This window comes from Pyxicephalus adspersus, chromosome Z (genome assembly GCF_032062135.1).
Source record: "Pyxicephalus adspersus chromosome Z, UCB_Pads_2.0, whole genome shotgun sequence".
Taxonomy (NCBI): domain Eukaryota; kingdom Metazoa; phylum Chordata; class Amphibia; order Anura; family Pyxicephalidae; genus Pyxicephalus; species Pyxicephalus adspersus.
Window position 1 is genome coordinate 16,235,041 of NC_092871.1, and position 19,219 is coordinate 16,254,259.

At 38.3% G+C, this 19,219-nt stretch overlaps 1 protein-coding gene across 2 annotated transcripts in view; it reads left to right on the plus strand.

The window, feature by feature from the left end:
• The window catches only part of SLC8A2 (solute carrier family 8 member A2), a 101,905-nt gene extending 83,037 nt beyond the window's left edge, over positions 1-18,868 (plus strand). For both annotated transcript variants that reach the window (XM_072429334.1, XM_072429333.1), the window contains 3 exons: positions 4,591-4,690; positions 6,109-6,384; positions 7,149-18,868. In XM_072429334.1, the coding sequence (XP_072285435.1) occupies positions 4,591-4,690; positions 6,109-6,384; positions 7,149-7,525 (753 nt within the window). In that variant the 3' untranslated portion in view covers positions 7,526-18,868. The remainder of the gene's footprint in view (positions 1-4,590; positions 4,691-6,108; positions 6,385-7,148) is intronic.
• Positions 18,869-19,219: the final 351 nt, after the last annotated feature.

Below are 19,219 nucleotides of genomic sequence, written 5' to 3' on the forward strand. Positions count from 1 at the left end.
CATTACCTAACATTTCTCAAAATCCAGTTGGAAAGGTCCTGACATCCACCACTATTAGGTGCTGCAGATGAAACTGTGAATATCTCAGTTGATATATTTATATATCTAACTTTTACACTTATAGTTTTGTTTTTTTTTTAACTTTAAAGCATTGTATAAGGGGCAAGAGGGGATCTGATATATTAAACCCCAATATTCAGGTACAGCCTTGGAGAATTCAAAAAAATATTTTATATTTGTCAATTATATTGTCAAATCCATTATTTTTTTATTTACCTACCAATTTCAACACCTTAATGAACTGATGGCAGACAGTACTGCAGGAGCCAAACTTCCTGGCTGCCTGCTGAATCAAAATTATGTTTGTGATCAACACCAGTTCCAGTAATGTGCCCCTGACCATTCCCTCTGCTGTGACAGTGCTTAGAAAACAGACTGTCAAGGATGAACCCTAGGTTTCCAGCAAACCTGGTATTGATTTCATAAAAATATTTGTTGGAAAATGTTTTCCATTCTGGACCAAATGCCTTCCAGGTATGCTGGATCACCTCTCTCTTGTTCTCTCTTGATAGTCTATCTTCTCCAATCTTGGAGAGTCTTTAATACAACATGTCGATTTTCATGCCTCACTGAGCATCCAAGAGAAAAACTGGAATGACTTTAGTGCTTACGGTCCTTATTTTTTGGCATTTGGCATTCTGGCTTTTCACTGTTAAAAGCTAAACGTTATTCCTGTTTTGGCTGTGTCTGCCCCTCAACATAACCTTGGCTGAGTAGGTTAGAATTAAGAAAATATAATCTTTTAGTTAGTAAAAACTTCTTTTATTTTAGCCCTGACAAGAAGCAGCAATAGTAAAAGTTACAAAGTCAGACACAGATGCAGACAGCTTCCTCATAGCTGTCTTGAAAGATAAAATTTACAGTCCTGCACTGACCATTTGTGCTCAGACATTATGATGTCATACAAATGGGCAATTAATGTCTCCAGTGATAGCCATTTTTTCTGTAATGTTTATTTAACCTTGTTGTTACTGGCTTCATTTTTCCATGTTTTGCATTCACAGCAAAGCATTTATTTTGAACCTGTAGAATGACAAGATAGTATTTATGATTTTGTATGCCCCACAGCACTTGTGCAAATGTCTAAAACCATATTTATTAAATACATGAAATTGTTTTTTTGTGTACACAAACTGAACATGAAGTTGCCATCAAATTTTAAAGTAGAAAAAGTAGAAGTTTGCTGAAAAAGCAATCAACAAATACATCTAAGCTGAACATTGTATGACCACCAAATAAATGAACAAAAACAAAATTGTTAATTGGTGACATTTTAAAAACTTTTATAACTCAATTACTTAGTCACACAAAAATGATGTCTCAAGAAAAATTTTTCTACTTCTGTGGTGTGGGAGTGCATGAAGTAGTACAACAGGCATTTATGTATATTTGTCATAACAGTCTGAGTGTGGATGTTGTGTGCATGACTTTTAAAATCTTTTGGAGTATGTTAAAAAAATATGTTTTTTAATACTAAGCCTTGTTACAAGGGCACTGATTTATTTATCCTTTATGTCACAGCATAGATTATTGATGACAGGTTCTTTTTGAGGATTATCTCAACTACTAATAAACATTACGTGATCAGTAGCTCCCCTGGCATTTGCTTACAGTACACTGACGCTATGACCCTGAAAGCGTTCTGTGTTTGGTATTGGTATAAAGTCCATTTGATGACCTCCTAACATTTACTTTATACATTTAACATTTAAAAGTGCATCTTCAAAAAAAATACACACCATTTATCCCATTTGTGCATATCTTTTTAATGTAAAAAAGAAGAATACATCCTGGACAGTCAGAAGGGTTGAAAGGACATTATGGTATAAAAACTTAAAATGCAAGCCTTTATTTGCAGCTCAATATTCTGTAACTACATACTACATACATACCTTGCTTTTCCTTTGTAAACTATTTTAGGAATGCAAGACTTCAGAGAAACAGAATTATGCTGCAGCTTCATCTCCACACTGACAAGGGAAAAAAAATATTGCCAACATTGCAGATCACATTCCTATCAAATAGACCTGGGTGTGAAATGTTTTGAATGCCGAAATAAATTAACAGAGTGTAGCTGGTACAGCCAAACTCCATAAGGGCATTTTAACATTGGGAATGTTTCAGGATAATGTAGATTACCCTGTTTTGCACTTTTTGATCCAAGGTCTAATTCAGTGTTCACAACCTTTTTAACATAAGGGAACCCTTAAAATAAATTTTGAGGTCTAGGGAACCCTGCTAAATTTACTATATCCACAGCTCACAGTACATTAGTGTGATGGTTAATGGGAAGAATACCTCTCACATTGCTGGGCATCGGGAAGAATGTCACCCTTACAGATAGCCAAAAAAGTCATTTGTGTCAGGTAATCTGACCTGAGAGGCACAAACTGCTCATTGCTCAGAGAACCCGTAGCAACCTCTGGAGGAACCCCAGGGTTTCATGTAACCCTGGTTGAGAAACAATACATGTAGCACTGTAGCAATACATCTAATAACAGTAACTATCTAGTACAAAATGTGCAGTCCATCCATTTTTTTGAACATTTCATTTGAAGAAGAGAAGTTGAATAGGAGTAATCAGCAATGGCCCTACTTGATAAAGTAAATCTCTTCAAAGACTAAAAATGTTCAACTTCTTTACTCTAATGTATGATCTATACCATGGATCATCTTTCTAATAAACTGTCAGAATTTGGAACAATTAGGGCTGTGTAAAAAAATTATTGTCTGTGACTAATGCTTTTTATGGCTTTAATTATATTTTGTTAATCTTCTCTAGTAACATTCATCGACAGGCTGCGATGTGACAGACAGCCTCTGCAACTTTACTGGGTGGGAGCAGTTTGTTAGCTTTTACTGCTGGGAGATCTGGGAAATTTTAGGCACAGAGAATGATGTCCTACAATAAGGCCCTTCTCAGACTATTCCTTCATGTAGCTCTAATTCTCCTTGTTCTAACACTAACTCTAAATGTAACTCCAGCACTAACTCTTCCTGTAACCCTTACATTAATTATCTCTTTGTAACGCAACCATTAACCCCGTAACATTAAAACACTACCTCTCTCTGTAATCTTAGCACTAACCCCTTCTGGAATTATAAAACCATCCCTCTTGGTAACCCAAACAATAACACTCCTTGTATCTTAAACACTAACTCTACCTTTAACTCTAACACTAACCTTTCATGTTACCCCGAAACCTAACTATACCAGTAACCCAACTCTAATGTTTCATGTAACCCTAACACTAACATTCTTGGTAACTCTAACACACTCCCTGTAATCCTAACACTAACACTCTTTGTAACTCCAACACTCTCTCTGTGGCCCTAACAATAACCCTCACGATAACCATTACACTAATTCTCTTTAGCCCTAACATTAATGCTCTTTCTAGCCCCAAATCGAGCCCAAACATCAGCCCTTCCTGTAACCCTAACACTTTCAGTAACTGTAAAATAAACCCCCTATAAACACTGATGCAAACTTTTGTAACCCTACCATTAACGCCCCCTATAATCCTAACACAGCTTGTACCCAAATACAAACTCTAACAGTAAGACTCACTTTAAACCTTACACCAACTCTCTCTGTTACCCAAACAATAATCTCTTATTCTAACTCTAACTTTTTCAAATAATAGCCCCTCCGGTAACTTTAACACTTTGACTAATTTTAGACACACAATGAGCGGTCGTGGTCTGCTTCAGGCCCTCCCGCGGACCCAACCTCTCCCATTCAAGTGAATAGGAGTGATTGATATGTTTTTTTTTTTGTGGCTGTGGCAGATCCTGACACATTTTGCAAAAGTGAAATGTCCTGTTTGGCTACGTGGTTGTGGTCTATAGATCTGCACTGTGCCTGCAGCATGTTCAGATTTGCAGTCACACAGCAATATGTGGCATGTGCGGCAAGTAGCCAGTAGTCAGCCGGGCAGATTTCACACTGTGGATCTGCAGGGGCTTACTGTTTGTAACTTTTAACATAATCCCCCTTTTAACACTAACTCTCCCTGTAATATTAACACTAATCTGCCATGTAACCCCAACATTAACCCTTATTTACATTTTAACACTAACCCTAATAATGTCCATTACCCCCCTTCTTTATATACCTACCTGAACTATGCCAGAATCCTTTGCACCAAAGGGCCTAAACTTCTTTCTAAGAGAGATACTAGTACTGAGTTCTTGGCACAGGAATTCTTTGCTTTATGGAGTAAGGTTTCATAATGTGGAGTCACTACTTTTCCCAGACTACTACTCGTTAAGCGAATGGATATAGTCAATTTTTATGGACTACTCGTGTAGTCCATCACGAGAACTGTACATTTTTTCTATTTCAATAAAGCTGTGTGTGGTCTTGGTATTACAAATTAATAAAACAAAGTTAAGTCTCAACCTAAAACATGTATAAAAATTGGAAAACTGTGATGAACTGGACAGATTAATGTATTTTCTTTAAATATCTGACTTGTTTTACTATGTCTTCAGTACCCCACCTATTGACCTACCTTTTCCCCACAGAGCACAGTTGACAAGCTGATTAAGAAAACTAACCTGGCCCTGGTGATTGGTACCCATTCCTGGAGGGAACAGTTCATGGAAGCCATCACTGTCAGTGCAGGTAAAACAATACACACCATGATGTGTAGTGTCAAGCTGGTGCTCTATTCTTGCTGCCCAATTCTATAAAATAGGATGGGCCTACACAGTAAAGTCAAAGCCACTTGCTGCCCTCTTGTGACTGGAACAGGAAATATTCAATGAGACACCTGTGTTTTCTGTTTTGGCGCTTATCAGTTGGTAAGAGGCCTCATTTGAGTGTGATTTGAGCTATTCCCATGTGGCCTATTGAGAAGCAATTACCAACCGCTTCGGTGAAACCTGTGTATAACCAGATGCGCTTACACATATATAGTTTACATGGGTTTATACATGAAATCATATACTGGATTTTCTAACTAGGTAGTAACATAAAAGTGTTCCTAACTCCTATTTGACTGTAACTCAGGCTGAAGAGCTGTACTGAAAGCTGTACGCCTGTGTCAAACACAAGTTACACTAATAGGCTTATTTTTTGAGGCCCTGCAAAGAAAAGTAATCTAGTGCAAAGTGCAGTAATCCATAGCATTATCATTTTTAGGTCACTGTTATTAGAGTAAAGATGAATTCTTACAGCACATAAATTTAGTAAACAGAATGTGTCAGGATAATTCTCACCATCTATATGTGCATGTATACGTTTACTTACCTACACACCCTAGAAAAATTTTTGAGTCCTTTAAAAAAGCAGCTACTTTTAATGTGATCCAAATAAAACTATAAGGCATCACATATTAGCACAACCATTAAACAAAACATAGCAATATGGAAAATAATGAGATGGCCCCTGTTAAAAAGTTTGCATACCATTAGCTCTTTATACTGTATATTTCCCCAGTAAGTTTTTATATTGGCATGCAGTTGTAGCACTCACCCTGTAGGGGAAACCAGTGTATACGCAGGACCCTTCTAGTTGTATACCATATTAAAAAAATGCTCATGCAAATCTATTTTAGGGAAAATATTGTAACGCAACACATACCTTTAATAAAGTTAGGTAGCAGAGTGTCAGGACAGCAGTTTACATCCAGAAGCATTTCGTAAAGTCAACACTAACAGCTGGGTGTTCCTCCCTGAACACTTAAATTCATAATGATGTGTGAGAGAAGCATTTCTTCTTTAAAGTGGCTTCCTCCTGTGATAGTAAGTCCCATATTCAGCACCAGCCGGATTCTGTCCTAAGTACTCTTTTCAAGGTCCCATCTTTCCCATTGAAACTAAGGTTATGTACACACGTTCAATAATTGTCATTGGAAAGGATTTTGGAAAAGCTACCAGATCTTCCTGTCAAAAAGCATATAAGTCCTGTAAAGTCTCTTAAATTGTCTTGCAGGAACTGCACGCATTAGACAGAGAGAGAAAGAGATAGAAACAGAAATGGTGTAGAAGAATAAAATACCAATATATTTCACTGCCTGTATCTGCTTCTGTATCCCACAGGTGATGAGGAAGAAGATGATGATGGCAGAGAAGAAAGACTTCCTTCTTGTTTTGACTATGTCATGCACTTTCTGACTGTGTTCTGGAAAGTGCTGTTTGCCTTCGTGCCCCCTACAGAATACTGGAATGGCTGGGCTTGCTTTTTTGTCTGTATTACCATTGTGGGGTTACTAACGGCAGTCATAGGGGACCTGGCCTCACACTTTGGCTGCACCGTTGGATTAAAGGACTCAGTCACTGCTGTGGTGTTTGTGGCACTGGGGACATCCATCCCAGGTACAGTAATCTATGCACCACAAATATTAGTGTGAAGAATAGTGTGTAGAATTAATAGCAAGACAAATCCAATCTGAACAATATGTTTTTTGCTATGAAAGCCCTGTACTCATGCATGTTATGGTTGGGCTTTAAAAAAAGCCTTAAAATACTATTTTTATTTGTGGCAGGGAAAATTGTACTACCCATACCCTTCAGTGGTATATGTTAGCATAGCTGGGTAACAGACTGTTATTGCAGGAGAGGAGAAGGAGTTGTCGGTACTGATATCTGAGGGTGTATGCTTCTTGTTGGACAGCACAATCATATTTAGACACTGTACACAACTGATGTACCAAGAAAATAGCATTTAGACTAAGAAATTGGAAGCATTGTCTATCTCTCTGAATATCTGTTTCTGATGAGGAATTTGGCTATTGAGCTTTAAAGCAGTAAAGTGTGAACAATACTGCCTTTACTGGCTTGAAGGACACTGAAAGGAAATACAAAAGAATTAAAAGCCTTACAGAGCCATATATGTTTTAACTAGTTATGACACAGGATGTTCTACCTAAAGTGTCTATTAACTGTTCCACCAAAAACAAATGCTTGGAAGTCATCCCCCCGAAAAAAATGCTACAGCAGCAGGTACTGGCCCAAGTACAGACTTGGTACTCCACCACATAAAACCACATACATACATAAATCCACCCAATGTTTGTTTATATTTTACATCAAGTTCATACCTAGATAATGTGACTATCTTTTCTACTTTTTTCTTGCAGACACGTTTGCCAGCAAGGTGGCTGCTCAACAGGACCAATATGCAGATGCTTGTATTGGCAATGTAACAGGCAGCAATGCAGTGAATGTCTTCTTGGGCATCGGAGTGGCCTGGTCTGTGGCCGCAATCTACTGGGCTATCCAAGGCAAAGACTTTGTGGTGAATGCCGGCACTTTGGCCTTTTCGGTCACACTCTTTACCATCTTTGCGTTCATCAGCATTAGTGTCCTCTTGTACCGTCGCAGGCCCCATATAGGTGGTGAGCTGGGGGGTTCTCGTCTCTCCAGGACCCTCACTTCCCTGCTTTTCATTGGCCTTTGGCTTCTTTACATCTTGTTTTCAAGCTTGGAAGCATACTGTCATATCAAGGGCTTTTAAATGTCATTGACAATGCAACGGGGCCTCCCTCGTTGAGAACTCAAACATTCCATGGGCTGACACTCACATAGTTTGTGAGACATTAGGGTAAAGTTGAGGGCAAAAAAATGGGGATAATTTATTTATTTTTGTAATTTTTTTTTTCATCTAGGTCTTACCCATCCTCCATCTCATTTTAGGCATATCGCACAGTTTACAAAAAACAAATTGGCACTAGAATGAATGTGTCAGTGAAAGTGAGTTCCTAAATAACTACAATACAAAAATATAGAGATTAAAAGGAAGAAGAAATCCTTTCCAATGGGCCTTTTGTGTCCCTGCTGGAACCTAGTAAAGGTGCAAAGTCAGAAATGAATCTATGTGCTGCTGCAGATATTTTGAAGTTGGATCAGTTTTTGTCTCATCTTTCTAAAAGCCTGCCAAAGGACAACTCCACCCAAATTGTTATGTCCGTGTATGCACTGTTCTGCTGTGAATGGGTTCCAGTGGATTTTTAAGCACAACGGAATTTTCCTGCAATGGGAAACACGGCATTGAATCATATTTATTGTGCATGAGCTCTAATCCAATGATTCAATCCAATCTATCCAATAAAAAGAAGCCGGTGCTTGACAGACCTATAGCTAAATCCTCAGTCATACAATTTAGAACTCAATAGTATTCTATAAACACAATAAACTCAATAAATATTCTCTGGAGAATGTCAGATTCACTGCTTTAAAAACAGACCTCATATTTACTATATGATTTTGCCCTACAGTAGGTATAACAGTCAATATAAATGCTTAAAAGTAAAACTCCCAACAGGATCATACAAAACAACATGCTTTTACTCCTTGTTATCCAAGGAAAACCTTTTCTGAATGCCCCTCTGATATTAATTTCTCTTTAATGCTCTCTTTCTAACGATTTCTCTGCTTAATTTCAGGACTTATCCTTGCCAAATGGCACTCCCCAGTCCATTAATACTCTGATAAGGCAATGGAAAATCTTAGTACTTACTGACTCAGCCTACCAGACTCAAACTTTTGCTCAATTATCAACTTTGGGTGGACCGATCCTCAAAGTACCCCAAGATAACCGTGTATTAGAACAGGACTATTCAAAAGGGTATTTGAAATTTATGCGGTTGTAAGTAGTGTATTTTTGGCAGCATGTTCCCATACTGCTGCATGTAGCTCTTTTGGGGTGCTTTATCAGCAGTACAATGACCAACAACCTGTTTAGCATACTTTACCACAGTTTTTTAATTTCAGTTTCCATAGTTTAAATGTAAAGGTAGCCAAAAAATCATTATATATCTTTAACATGACCATAAGGACAGGGTTATGCCCGATAAAACTTAACCAGTATTAGATTACATAATTGGAGCAGAAAGTCTTCAGTCTCTTTTCTCTCCTTGCTAAATCACTTTATTATCGAAAAAAAAAGACTGCAGTTAAGTTTTTGTTGTACACATTATTGTGTACACAATCTTAAGGCAATGATTTCAAGCAACTTCCACTGAAGGATTAAGCTGCCTAAAACTTATATGTCAACTGTTTCAAGAATTGTTGCTTCAAGAAATTCCTGATTCTGCCCTTTGTCTCCTTGGCCTGGAGCCTCTAATCCTGCCACAGCAGGGATAATGTCAATGATCTCACTATCACCACAATAGTCTATAGTAAAAGATAAATAAAAAAATACATAATACAATAACAATAATACACAATACAAAATACAAAAAATACATATATGTGAATACTATTGCTGATACAAGTGGGCAGAACTAGGAATTCTGGGACTAATATCTCTCTATGTGATAATAAAAAGCCATAAGGAAGTGCAAATTGCCAGTGAACAAAAAAAAATAACTTGTGAGTGAACTGTTTATTACATTTTCCTAATTAAGTGTGCAGTCTGAATCTCACACTGCTCCTTTTAGCAAAGTTAGGACAGATTCATACTAGGAATGTAGACTGTACTAAGTTGTACAAGATGCATTGGAAAAGGAACATTTATTCACCTTAGTGCAAGAGATGCAGACTCATGTCTGTTACCCTCTTAAGACAGTGTCCTAATGTTACCTCTGCTGAGTGGAGCATACTCTACTTCTATTGAACTTTATTTGTCTGTCACCTTGCAGACCCTATTTGGCTTATTCAAAGTAAAGAGCAGAGGTCTTTTTAGGTTTATTTTACTGGGTATCTACGAATAGGTAGCCCAGCCCTTATAAGTGTATTAGAAGTAAAAAATAGTCAACTGAAGTTATCCAAAAAAAACTATACAAACTCCAGATCCTATGATCTGACCTGAATTAGCTGAAATCTGAGTTGGTGCACTTCTACTCTTCACAAATACTCACTGCATCTTCACTGCAACATCACTGACTTTATTTAATAAATACATCTTATTTTTAGGTGCATTTACCCATAACAACCAATTAAAATCCATCTTTTACTAGTCTCACATCAACAGAATTAATTCTATTTGTTTTTTTGCGGAATATTGAACTTATGAATAACAAATATTTACTGAATTAGGCTGTTTTACCCTGTAAGAAGGAACAGAAGTTCCCTTGTATCTGTGCCACCTTGCAGTGGGAGGATTGGACTCCTTGTCCTATAGCTCCTATCAATCTTTTTACTTTTCATTAGATGGGACAGGTTCCAGTTCTCATTTTTGTTGACCAGCTCTAGAAGAGCAAACTTTTTATGTCATAGCTCCATTTTGTCTGTCTCACCGTTTAATATGAGGGTCAGATTCTAAAAGGTGAATTTAGGAAATGGAGTGCTTGATATTCTGTAGAAATTTGTATGTATGGATGGTATTACTGAACTAATAAATATTCAGCTTCCACTGCCCTTCGATACAGTTCATCAGTGATAACAGACTGGTGTACTGATTGTCGGTCAATTTTCACAACCTGGGATTCCCAAGCCAATCAGGATAAAGCCATTTGCCAGCCCCTGACTTTACTTTTACAGGTATGGGGGCAGAGGCTGCTGCATGTCACTGCCCTGTCGGGAAGGAGTCCCGATTATTTGTAGAGTTAGAAGGCACAACAGTCAGCCATCCTATACCTCCTAATAATGCCCAGCAAAGTGAGTCAGAATAGCCAACGAGGTGGATCACCGTGAGCTACTGTCCATGGTACCAGAGTCACTCTAATTCAAGAATATTGCATTTTTTAAAGAAGGTGCTGTGTTATCAACTTAGTAGGTCAAACTATGACATATTACTCCTGATCTATAAAACTGGACTGGTTAGGAATTTATGAATGATTAATAAGAAACATTTCATCAGATCATCCAGCCAAATCTGTTTTCTATGTTTAGGGATACAATAGGCATGCCTGCCATTTTGTAACTATGTATCCATAACTCCATCAGCCATGATGCATGTCTTCCAGGTCCGGTTCAATCATTTCATTCAGCAAATGTTCAACAATTCCTTCTGAAAAGGCCACCTTTTATTTAAGGGTTTTAAATGAAGTCCTTTGGAAAAAAACTTACTCTTTTGTTTGATCTCAGACTGGACTGTAAATTGTCATTATCAGCAGCTGTGAGCCTGGAGAAGGCTGATTTAGCATTAAGGACAAATATTAAAGCATTTATGGTAAGCCTCCATGACTGGCCTTCAAAGCATCTTTATCCATTCTCTGTTAAGACTTTGCTGCGGACATCTCACGGTGATATTTCTAAAGGCACAAAGTCAGATGGTCTTTCAACCAGTTGGGACATCTGCTGCCTGATTTAGCAAGACTATAAGTGTGCATTACTGGGCAGACTTCAAAAAGCACACTTCAAGGACCAGGCCCCACTCTGCTACAGGTTGGCGGGTTACAAACTGATGATTTTTTTCCTGTTTATATGCTTACCAAAAAAAAATAAAACATTTTAAGAAGTTGTGACAAGCCCATACAACAGATGAGGGCACCGCGGACTTTGAGAGGTGACCATAATGCCCTTTGTACTGGAGGTTTCTGTGTGTGGCTGTTTTCTATGTAATGCTGGCTATCCTCAATACTGTATCTGACTTTATATCTGCTTACCGTACTCCATCTCTCCCTGACTTCTCTTCTATATTCATGTATCCCTGCTCTGTTACCCTCTGCTTTTTCTGTTCATGACCCCTGTGTGTCAAGTTCCAAGGGCCAAATGGTCTCCTTACTCTTTTATAGTTTCCTTCTTACTCTTCTTTCCTAGGACCTCTCCCTATTCTGTTTTGCCTTTTACTATTGCTAAACTTTCTTAAACTGTTTTCTTTTTTTTTCACCAACATTTCACCAAAATGTTTTTTTAAGTTCCCTTAGCTATCGCAGATTATATTACCATTAGATCCAATGATTAGCAATTTTATGGCCATACTGGCCATAAAATAATGCTATGGCATATACAATTCTCCAGATGTTTCCTGTCGGCCTGAACCATAATGCATATGTTCTGGCACCTATACCTGTATAATACTGTTGCTCAATTGAAGGAACAGCTATATGTATTTTTTATTTTATAAACAACAAGACTAATGGATAGGACAGCCAACCAAATCTTACATTACCTTACAAATATGTCCAAGAGGCAAGAGGTTACTCTTTCTGGGAGTTTTTTTGCAGGTTAAACCTGTCCATGATACTTAAATTCATGGTCTGTGAAGACAGGACCAAAATGACTTTATGCATTTTTGGGTACCAAAAAAAAAGAAATTCTTAGACTCTTTAACTGTAAGCCTGCCTAAGCTGACACTGGTGTCATCCCCTTTTTCTCCAACTTTACATGATACAAGATTTCTGTTGGTTTCCAAAAATGGGGTATCCAAGAAAAGCAGTTTTTACCATCCTAAGACAATGACTTGCAGCAGGCATGCAAATAGGACGTTCTGATTTTTTGCTTCCTGGCTGCAAGCATTGTTAGAAGGTGGTCAGCAAAAGCAGCCTATGTATTTCCTCAGCATGATTTTCCTTTAAAAACAGGGCTATGACTCCCAGCTTGCACAACCATGGCCCTGCCTATTGCAAAAATTGGATCATACAGACCCCTTCTAACTGTCTGGCCAAAAAAACAGAAACATACAAAAAGGTAAAATGCTTACATTACCTGTGTTACAAAGAAAATTAGTATATTTTTACACCAGGAAATAAAATGGCACCTCAAAAGATAGTTCTACTAACAAAAATGTATCCAATTTTAGACTTGGTCACTAAAAAATTTTGCTTACCTCTTGACCTAATTTGTATTGGCTTAAATCTTTGAAGTTCCTTTATTCCCTTTATTTCCTTCTTGCCTCACTGCCTACTATGGCTTCCAAAGGGACATAAATAAATGATATGGAAAAAAACATTTATAGCAAAGATGCCTAAGAAGTTACTGCTTTACAGACCAGTTCACACAACTGCCCTCATCTAAAGCAAAGTTAATAATTCTGGAGTTTTTCTTTAAACCGTCTATGTTGTTGGTTTACTGTTTGTTTTTCGGTTCAGTTCATTTTAAAATCTCTTGTGTTTTATAAATTTTTCCCTCTTATTATTTAACTATGTCATCTCTCAGTTTGACCTTTTGGCTCTGGGAAATGATTGCCTATTTCCATCTATCCTGTCCCTTCTGAGATTTCACCTTGCCCCGAGACCTGCCATGTCTTTGTCATTCTACTCTCCCCACAGACTCTGTAGCCCAACTTCCTCGACCTGGTCTGGTGTTTGTCCCCACGTGTCTCTCTGAGTCTGCCTGTGCTGACACAGAAAGGTCCTGAGCATGTCATATTAATGCAAGAAAAAGCTATACTTTATCAATATAATTATTTATTTTGAAAAAAGAAATGTGTTCACTTTTTTGTGTGATATGAGAATGTTTTTTATGGTAATCTGCATATCTTTTGATAAAAGAGACGGGTTTCCCAGTTGCATGTTCAACAACTTTGGAATATGCTAGCCCAGCACTGGGAATTTGTTTATCATACAAAAAAGATCAGCGTTGTACCTAGTGTCTTCCAGAGATGCTGTGGTGATTTGGCACAAGTTCAGATCACCTGTATGAATAAATAAAACTGTGCAGTGCAATGATCATGTGCAGAGTGCTGTAACCTTTCACAGCTTATCAGAAATTACTTTACTAGACAAACTACCTTAAATTATTAGGTATTATTGCCTACAGTTGGATACAGCACAATTTACATTTTTGGCCCCTTTTAATTCTTAGAATTACTCAATTACTTCCAAAATAAAACATGCCTGTAAAACAACACACTTACCTGTTGTGCTGCCTGCATTAGTGATTATTGATCTTTGCTCTGTTGCAGAGCCAACACTAGCTGAACAATCTTCTGCATCTGATTCACTTCTAGACCCATCAAATTCTTGAACCCTCTTTGGATTCTCTTGCTGACACAGTAGTGACTTAGCTGGTAAAAGCACCCACAGTGCTTAGTGGGGGACCAGGCATTTGATAGGCCTGGAAATGTCCTATGCAGAGAATTCTTTGACAGTAGAGAGTGACGATTATCAATGCAAGCAGTATTAACAATGTTCTTTTACAGGAAACACTTATTTTCTCTAAACTAACCGGACCTACAAATACAAAAGAACTGTGTTGAGTTGGCCTTAAAACCATCATAATTACTTCAGTGGTTTATAAGAATATGGCCAAATATCTGATTGTGGCAGGGGATACATTTTATTTGATACATATGAGATAAGGTACCTATTATTCTAAGTTAAGCACAGATTTGAACTACACAGTAAGTTGTTGCATTTATAGCGGTCACCGACCTCTGCAATGTCTACAGTGAACAGAACCAAATGGTACCGGTGAATTTTCTTTCATTTACAGCCTTCAAGTACAATTAAAATAGGAAAGCCTGTAGTTAACATGTGCTGTGGAAAAAGAACGTTGCTGCTGGTGCAGAATTTACCAACATTAAGCCCTGGTCATAAAAGTCTGAAGAGGCCAACCTTAATAAAGCTTGTGGAAACTTGTCAAATTTTGATCACTGTTAGGCTGGAACAAGTAAGAATATTTTATAGACTAGAATGGCTGTTTTTAAGCACTTCTGTTCAGACTAGGGATCATTTGACCTCAAATATGATGGTAAGGGTCAACCATTCCTATGGGATTTCAGTATTTTGGGGAAGCCCACAAATAACATAAGCTTTCTATTACTGGTTGGTCAGCCAGTTATTAATGGGATGCCAAAATGTGCAGGAAAATGCCAATACTGAAAGGCACCTGGGTGTTGAAATCATTCTTCTATAGCCCCTTCCTGGTCTCCTATGGTGTAACAAAGCAACAATATACAAAGTACTCAGAGACTAAGTCTCCAATTAAAAAAAAATACCACTCTAAAAGTCAGTTCCTTAGTACAGCCATACCTCCTCCTTCCTTCTTGCACATCATAGCCCTCTCCTTTTCTAGTAGTGTCTATTAACTATCTGTTCTGGTCCAGCTCCCCTCTCCTCAAAAATTTCTGCACAACCTTTAGTGTAGCAGATGGGGAATGATATATAAGGTCAGTTGAGTGACAGCTCTGCGTCTACTGGGGCTACTGACATTGTATACAAGACGGTAGCACCCAGCAGCAGTCCCAGGGCTTTTGGATGTCTACACACTGGAGGCTGTTACAGACGAATACACTTTGGGAAGATTTGTGCTAAAAAAGGTATGGTCTGGTGACAGGGTCTCTTTAAAGACAAACTTTGAGAAAATGGAAACAACCAGATCCCAAAGCCTCCATGGAGCTCTATCTGTGGGTTGGAGGTTCTGACATCAACACATACAATGCAGGACCAGCAGTCCTGCATTGTTAGTAGGGACGCCAAGAACCAGCCCACTACCCAGTATTTCAGAGGAAGAGCGCGATGCAAGGGTCCCTTTTCCTCTAAAGTTTAGCTGTACTTAGCTAAACCCAAACCTTTTGGTTTGAAATAGTGTATGGCAGTGGTCCCCAACCTTTATGACAACAGGGCCCGGTAACATAGAATACAATTTTGCCTCGGCCCATTATATGTACAGCTTACACTACTCTGCTATTCTCAGCAGCTCGGCCTCCTGTCAGCACACTAGCTGAGAATAGCAGAGTAGTAAGAGAGCTGCTGTGCTGTCAGGTGGCAGAGCTGCTGGGAATGGCAGAGAAGTGGAAGCCTTACATTCGTTTCCCTGCGATTCTCAGCAGCTCCTGTGTAAGCAGAGAGATGCCGACACTCGCACTGGTTGCGATCCTGCTGTCACACTGTCACTAACTTTAGACCAGAGTTAGGAGGGCTGCCTGTGCTTCTGCCTCCTGTCATTTGCGGCCCCCAACTTACCAGCCATGGACCGGCGGTTGGGGACCACTGATGTAGGCAATGGTGTTAGAGAGCAACCACATCCTAAGTAGAAAAGCCTGTAGCCTCCCCTCCCAGCATGCTGCAAGAGGACCCATGAGCTCCAACAAAGCCCTGTTAGGTTTATATTGCATACTTTCTTTTGTCTGTGTCACCACTTGGGATCATAGCTGAGAACTCTCTGTCTTTAGTCTGGTATTTCCAGCTTTTTAGCCTTAATATTAGCCCTGCGGATCTGTTCCCAAACATCTAGGGTCTCTATAAGCACCACCTAAAATTTGCTGCTTCTACAGTGACTCCATCCATTGCTGCACAATTAGTGAAACGCTGTGATTGGCCACATTGAAGCCCTAACTAAACTTTTTTGTTCCCTCAATCCATATTAGAGGAGCAGGGAGGGCAGGGAATTTGTCTGCACAGATCAGGGGAAAGTGGGGTGATAAGGGGGCCAGGAAAGATTAAGGAGAGGTGCTTTTCTGCCACATGGCCACCCAGGAGAGGGCAAGCAGAAAAGAACCAGGACCAGATAAATTCAAAGAAGCAGGAGCCTTTGTTGCCCCTACCAGAGCTCTGCAATCAGCACAGCTCATCCTCTTCACTGATTGGAGTTCTCAGGTTCAGCAGGGGATGTGTCTAACTTCTCAGCCTTTGCAGGGTGTTATTTTATAAAATATATAATATATTAAAACCAGCATGATCATGTATTTATTATTAAATTATTATTAAGGATTTATATGACTCCAACATATTACGCAGCGCAGTACATTAAATAGGGGTTGCAAATGACAGACGAATACAGAGAGTGACACAGGAGGGGAGGACCCTGCCCCGAAGAGCTTACAATGAAGTTTACACCTCTAGTGTGTAAGAGAGTCAAACCAATGCCAAAATAAATGCATCTGCATTCTGTTATTTTTCAATGGAAACCCAATGTCAATGTTATTACAAATAAAAAGCCACTTTCAGATAGATGTGCACCCCTTCTGTAAATTGAAACCCCTTGTATATAAATTGGAACAGATGAATGCAGAATATTTGCTTCTGTACTGTGCATATCAAGACCAGCCATTCCAGTGCCCTTTCTTAATGTAAGTAAGGGTGAAGTGTATCTAATTAAATGACATAACCAGGCTTAGTAATATCATAAGGACCACTGCATCCCTATGCCCGCAATCCAAATGAAGATCAGTGCAGTACACAGAAAAATACAACAGATAAAGTTTCATTGAATTACCAATATGGATAAAAAAAGCAGGGACATTTCCTCAACTTCTGATTGGACTTCTCCAACACACAATAAACCAATCAGCGGGATGTATTTACCAGGGACGTTCCATGCACTATTCATATTTGTTATTGGTTAGCTCCGGTGCCCCCTGCTGGTGAATATGTAAATGTACATCACCATTATGATAAGTTGTGGGCTGCATTCTGCTCGCTCCCTTTGGTATATTACCAGTGTGGTGAGTACCAATGTCACTAATGTTTTTTTTTGTTGTCCCACGCTGAGGTGTTTGTCTTTTTTATTTTTTTAGTGTAGTGTATTGTGACTGCAACTCCAAAGGACTGCCTGATATTTCCTGAGAAGTTGTAAGTTCTGCCTTATATATGGCTTTAAAATTCACGCAGGAATATATTAAATTATATATACATACATATTTATTCTATATATTACATGCAAGATATGGCAAGGCAGCCATTTTGTGTGCTGAGGCCATGTTTACCACAATGTTACCTCAGCAGAACCAGTGCAATAGTGCCAAATTGACTTACACATGGTCAATATTAAAAAAATCGGGGTTTTAGGATGTATAACCTCTTATAGTGTTATTACCGCACACCCTCCCTGTCTAACATATAGAGGCAGCCATTTAGTGCGATGAAACCATGGTTATGGCAAAGTTACCTCAGGGCCAGTGGAGTATTATATTGTAATATTGACTTGACCATTGTAATAATATTTATAAAATAAGACTTTAGGATGTATAACCAGTTAAAGTTTGATTACCATTCACCCTCCCTGTCTAAGATATGGCTAATGCAGCGATTTTGTGCAATGAAGCCATGGTTACGGCAAAGTTACCTCAGAGACAGTGGTGTGATATAATGTAATATTGACTTGAATATAGTAATAATTATTATAAAAAAGGACTTCAGGATGTAAACCTGTTATAGTGTTATTACCTCACTCCCTTCCTGTTTAGTATATGGATCGGGCAGCCATTTTGTGCGATGAAATCATGGTTACAGCAATGTTACCTCAGGCTACTGGTATAATAAAGTGTAAAACAGACTTTACATAGTTTATATTTATTAAAAAGAGTTTATTTTAGGATGTATAACCTGTTTTAGTTTTAATACAGCACATCCTACCTTTCTAGCATATGGATGAGGCAGCCATTTTGTGCAATGAATTAGCGGTTATGGCAAATTTACCTCAGAGCCAGTGGTCTTATAAAATGTAAAATTGTCTTGAATATTGTTAATGTTAAATAAACACAAAGGTCATTAGAATGCATACCTATTAATTTATTATTACCACACTCCCTCTTTCTTGCATATGAATGAGGCAGCCATTTTGTGTAGCTGCTGAAGCCATTGTTACGGCAAAGTTACCTCAGAGCCAGTGGTGTAATATATGTAATATTGACTTGAACATTGTAATATTAATTAAAAAATAAGACTTTAGGATGTATACTGGTTATATTGGTATTACCACACACCCTTCCTGTCTAGTATTTGGATGGTGCAGCCATTTTGTGCAATGAAGCCATGGTTACGGCAAACTTACCTCAGGGCTACTGGTATAATAAAGTGTGAAACAGACTTTAACATAGTTTATATTATTAAAAAATACATTTTTTTAGGATGTGTAACCTGGTATAGTGTTAATACAGCACACCCTTACTTTCTAGTATATGGATGAGGCAGTCATTTTGTGTGATGCATTCAGTTATGGCAAAATTACCTCAGAGCCAGTGGCGTAATATAATGTAATATTGTCATTGAACATATATATTGTTATTATTAAATAAACACAAAGGTCTTCAGGATGGGTAAACTTTTCATTTATGATTACCCCACACCCTCCCTGTCTAGCATATAAATGAGGCAGCCATTTTGTATGATGAATCCATGGATACGGCAAAGTTGCCTTAGAGCCAGTGGTGTAATATATGTAAAATTGTCTTGAACATGGTTAATATTAAATAAACACAAAAGTCTTTAGGATGTATAATCTATTCATTTATTATTACCAAACACCCTTCCTTTCTAACATATAGATGAGGCATCCATTTTGTGAGCTGAAGCCATGGTTACGGCAATGTTACCTCAGAGCTACTGGTGTTATTATAGTGCGTAATGCGGTAATAATAAAAAAATACAAAGATCTTCAGGAT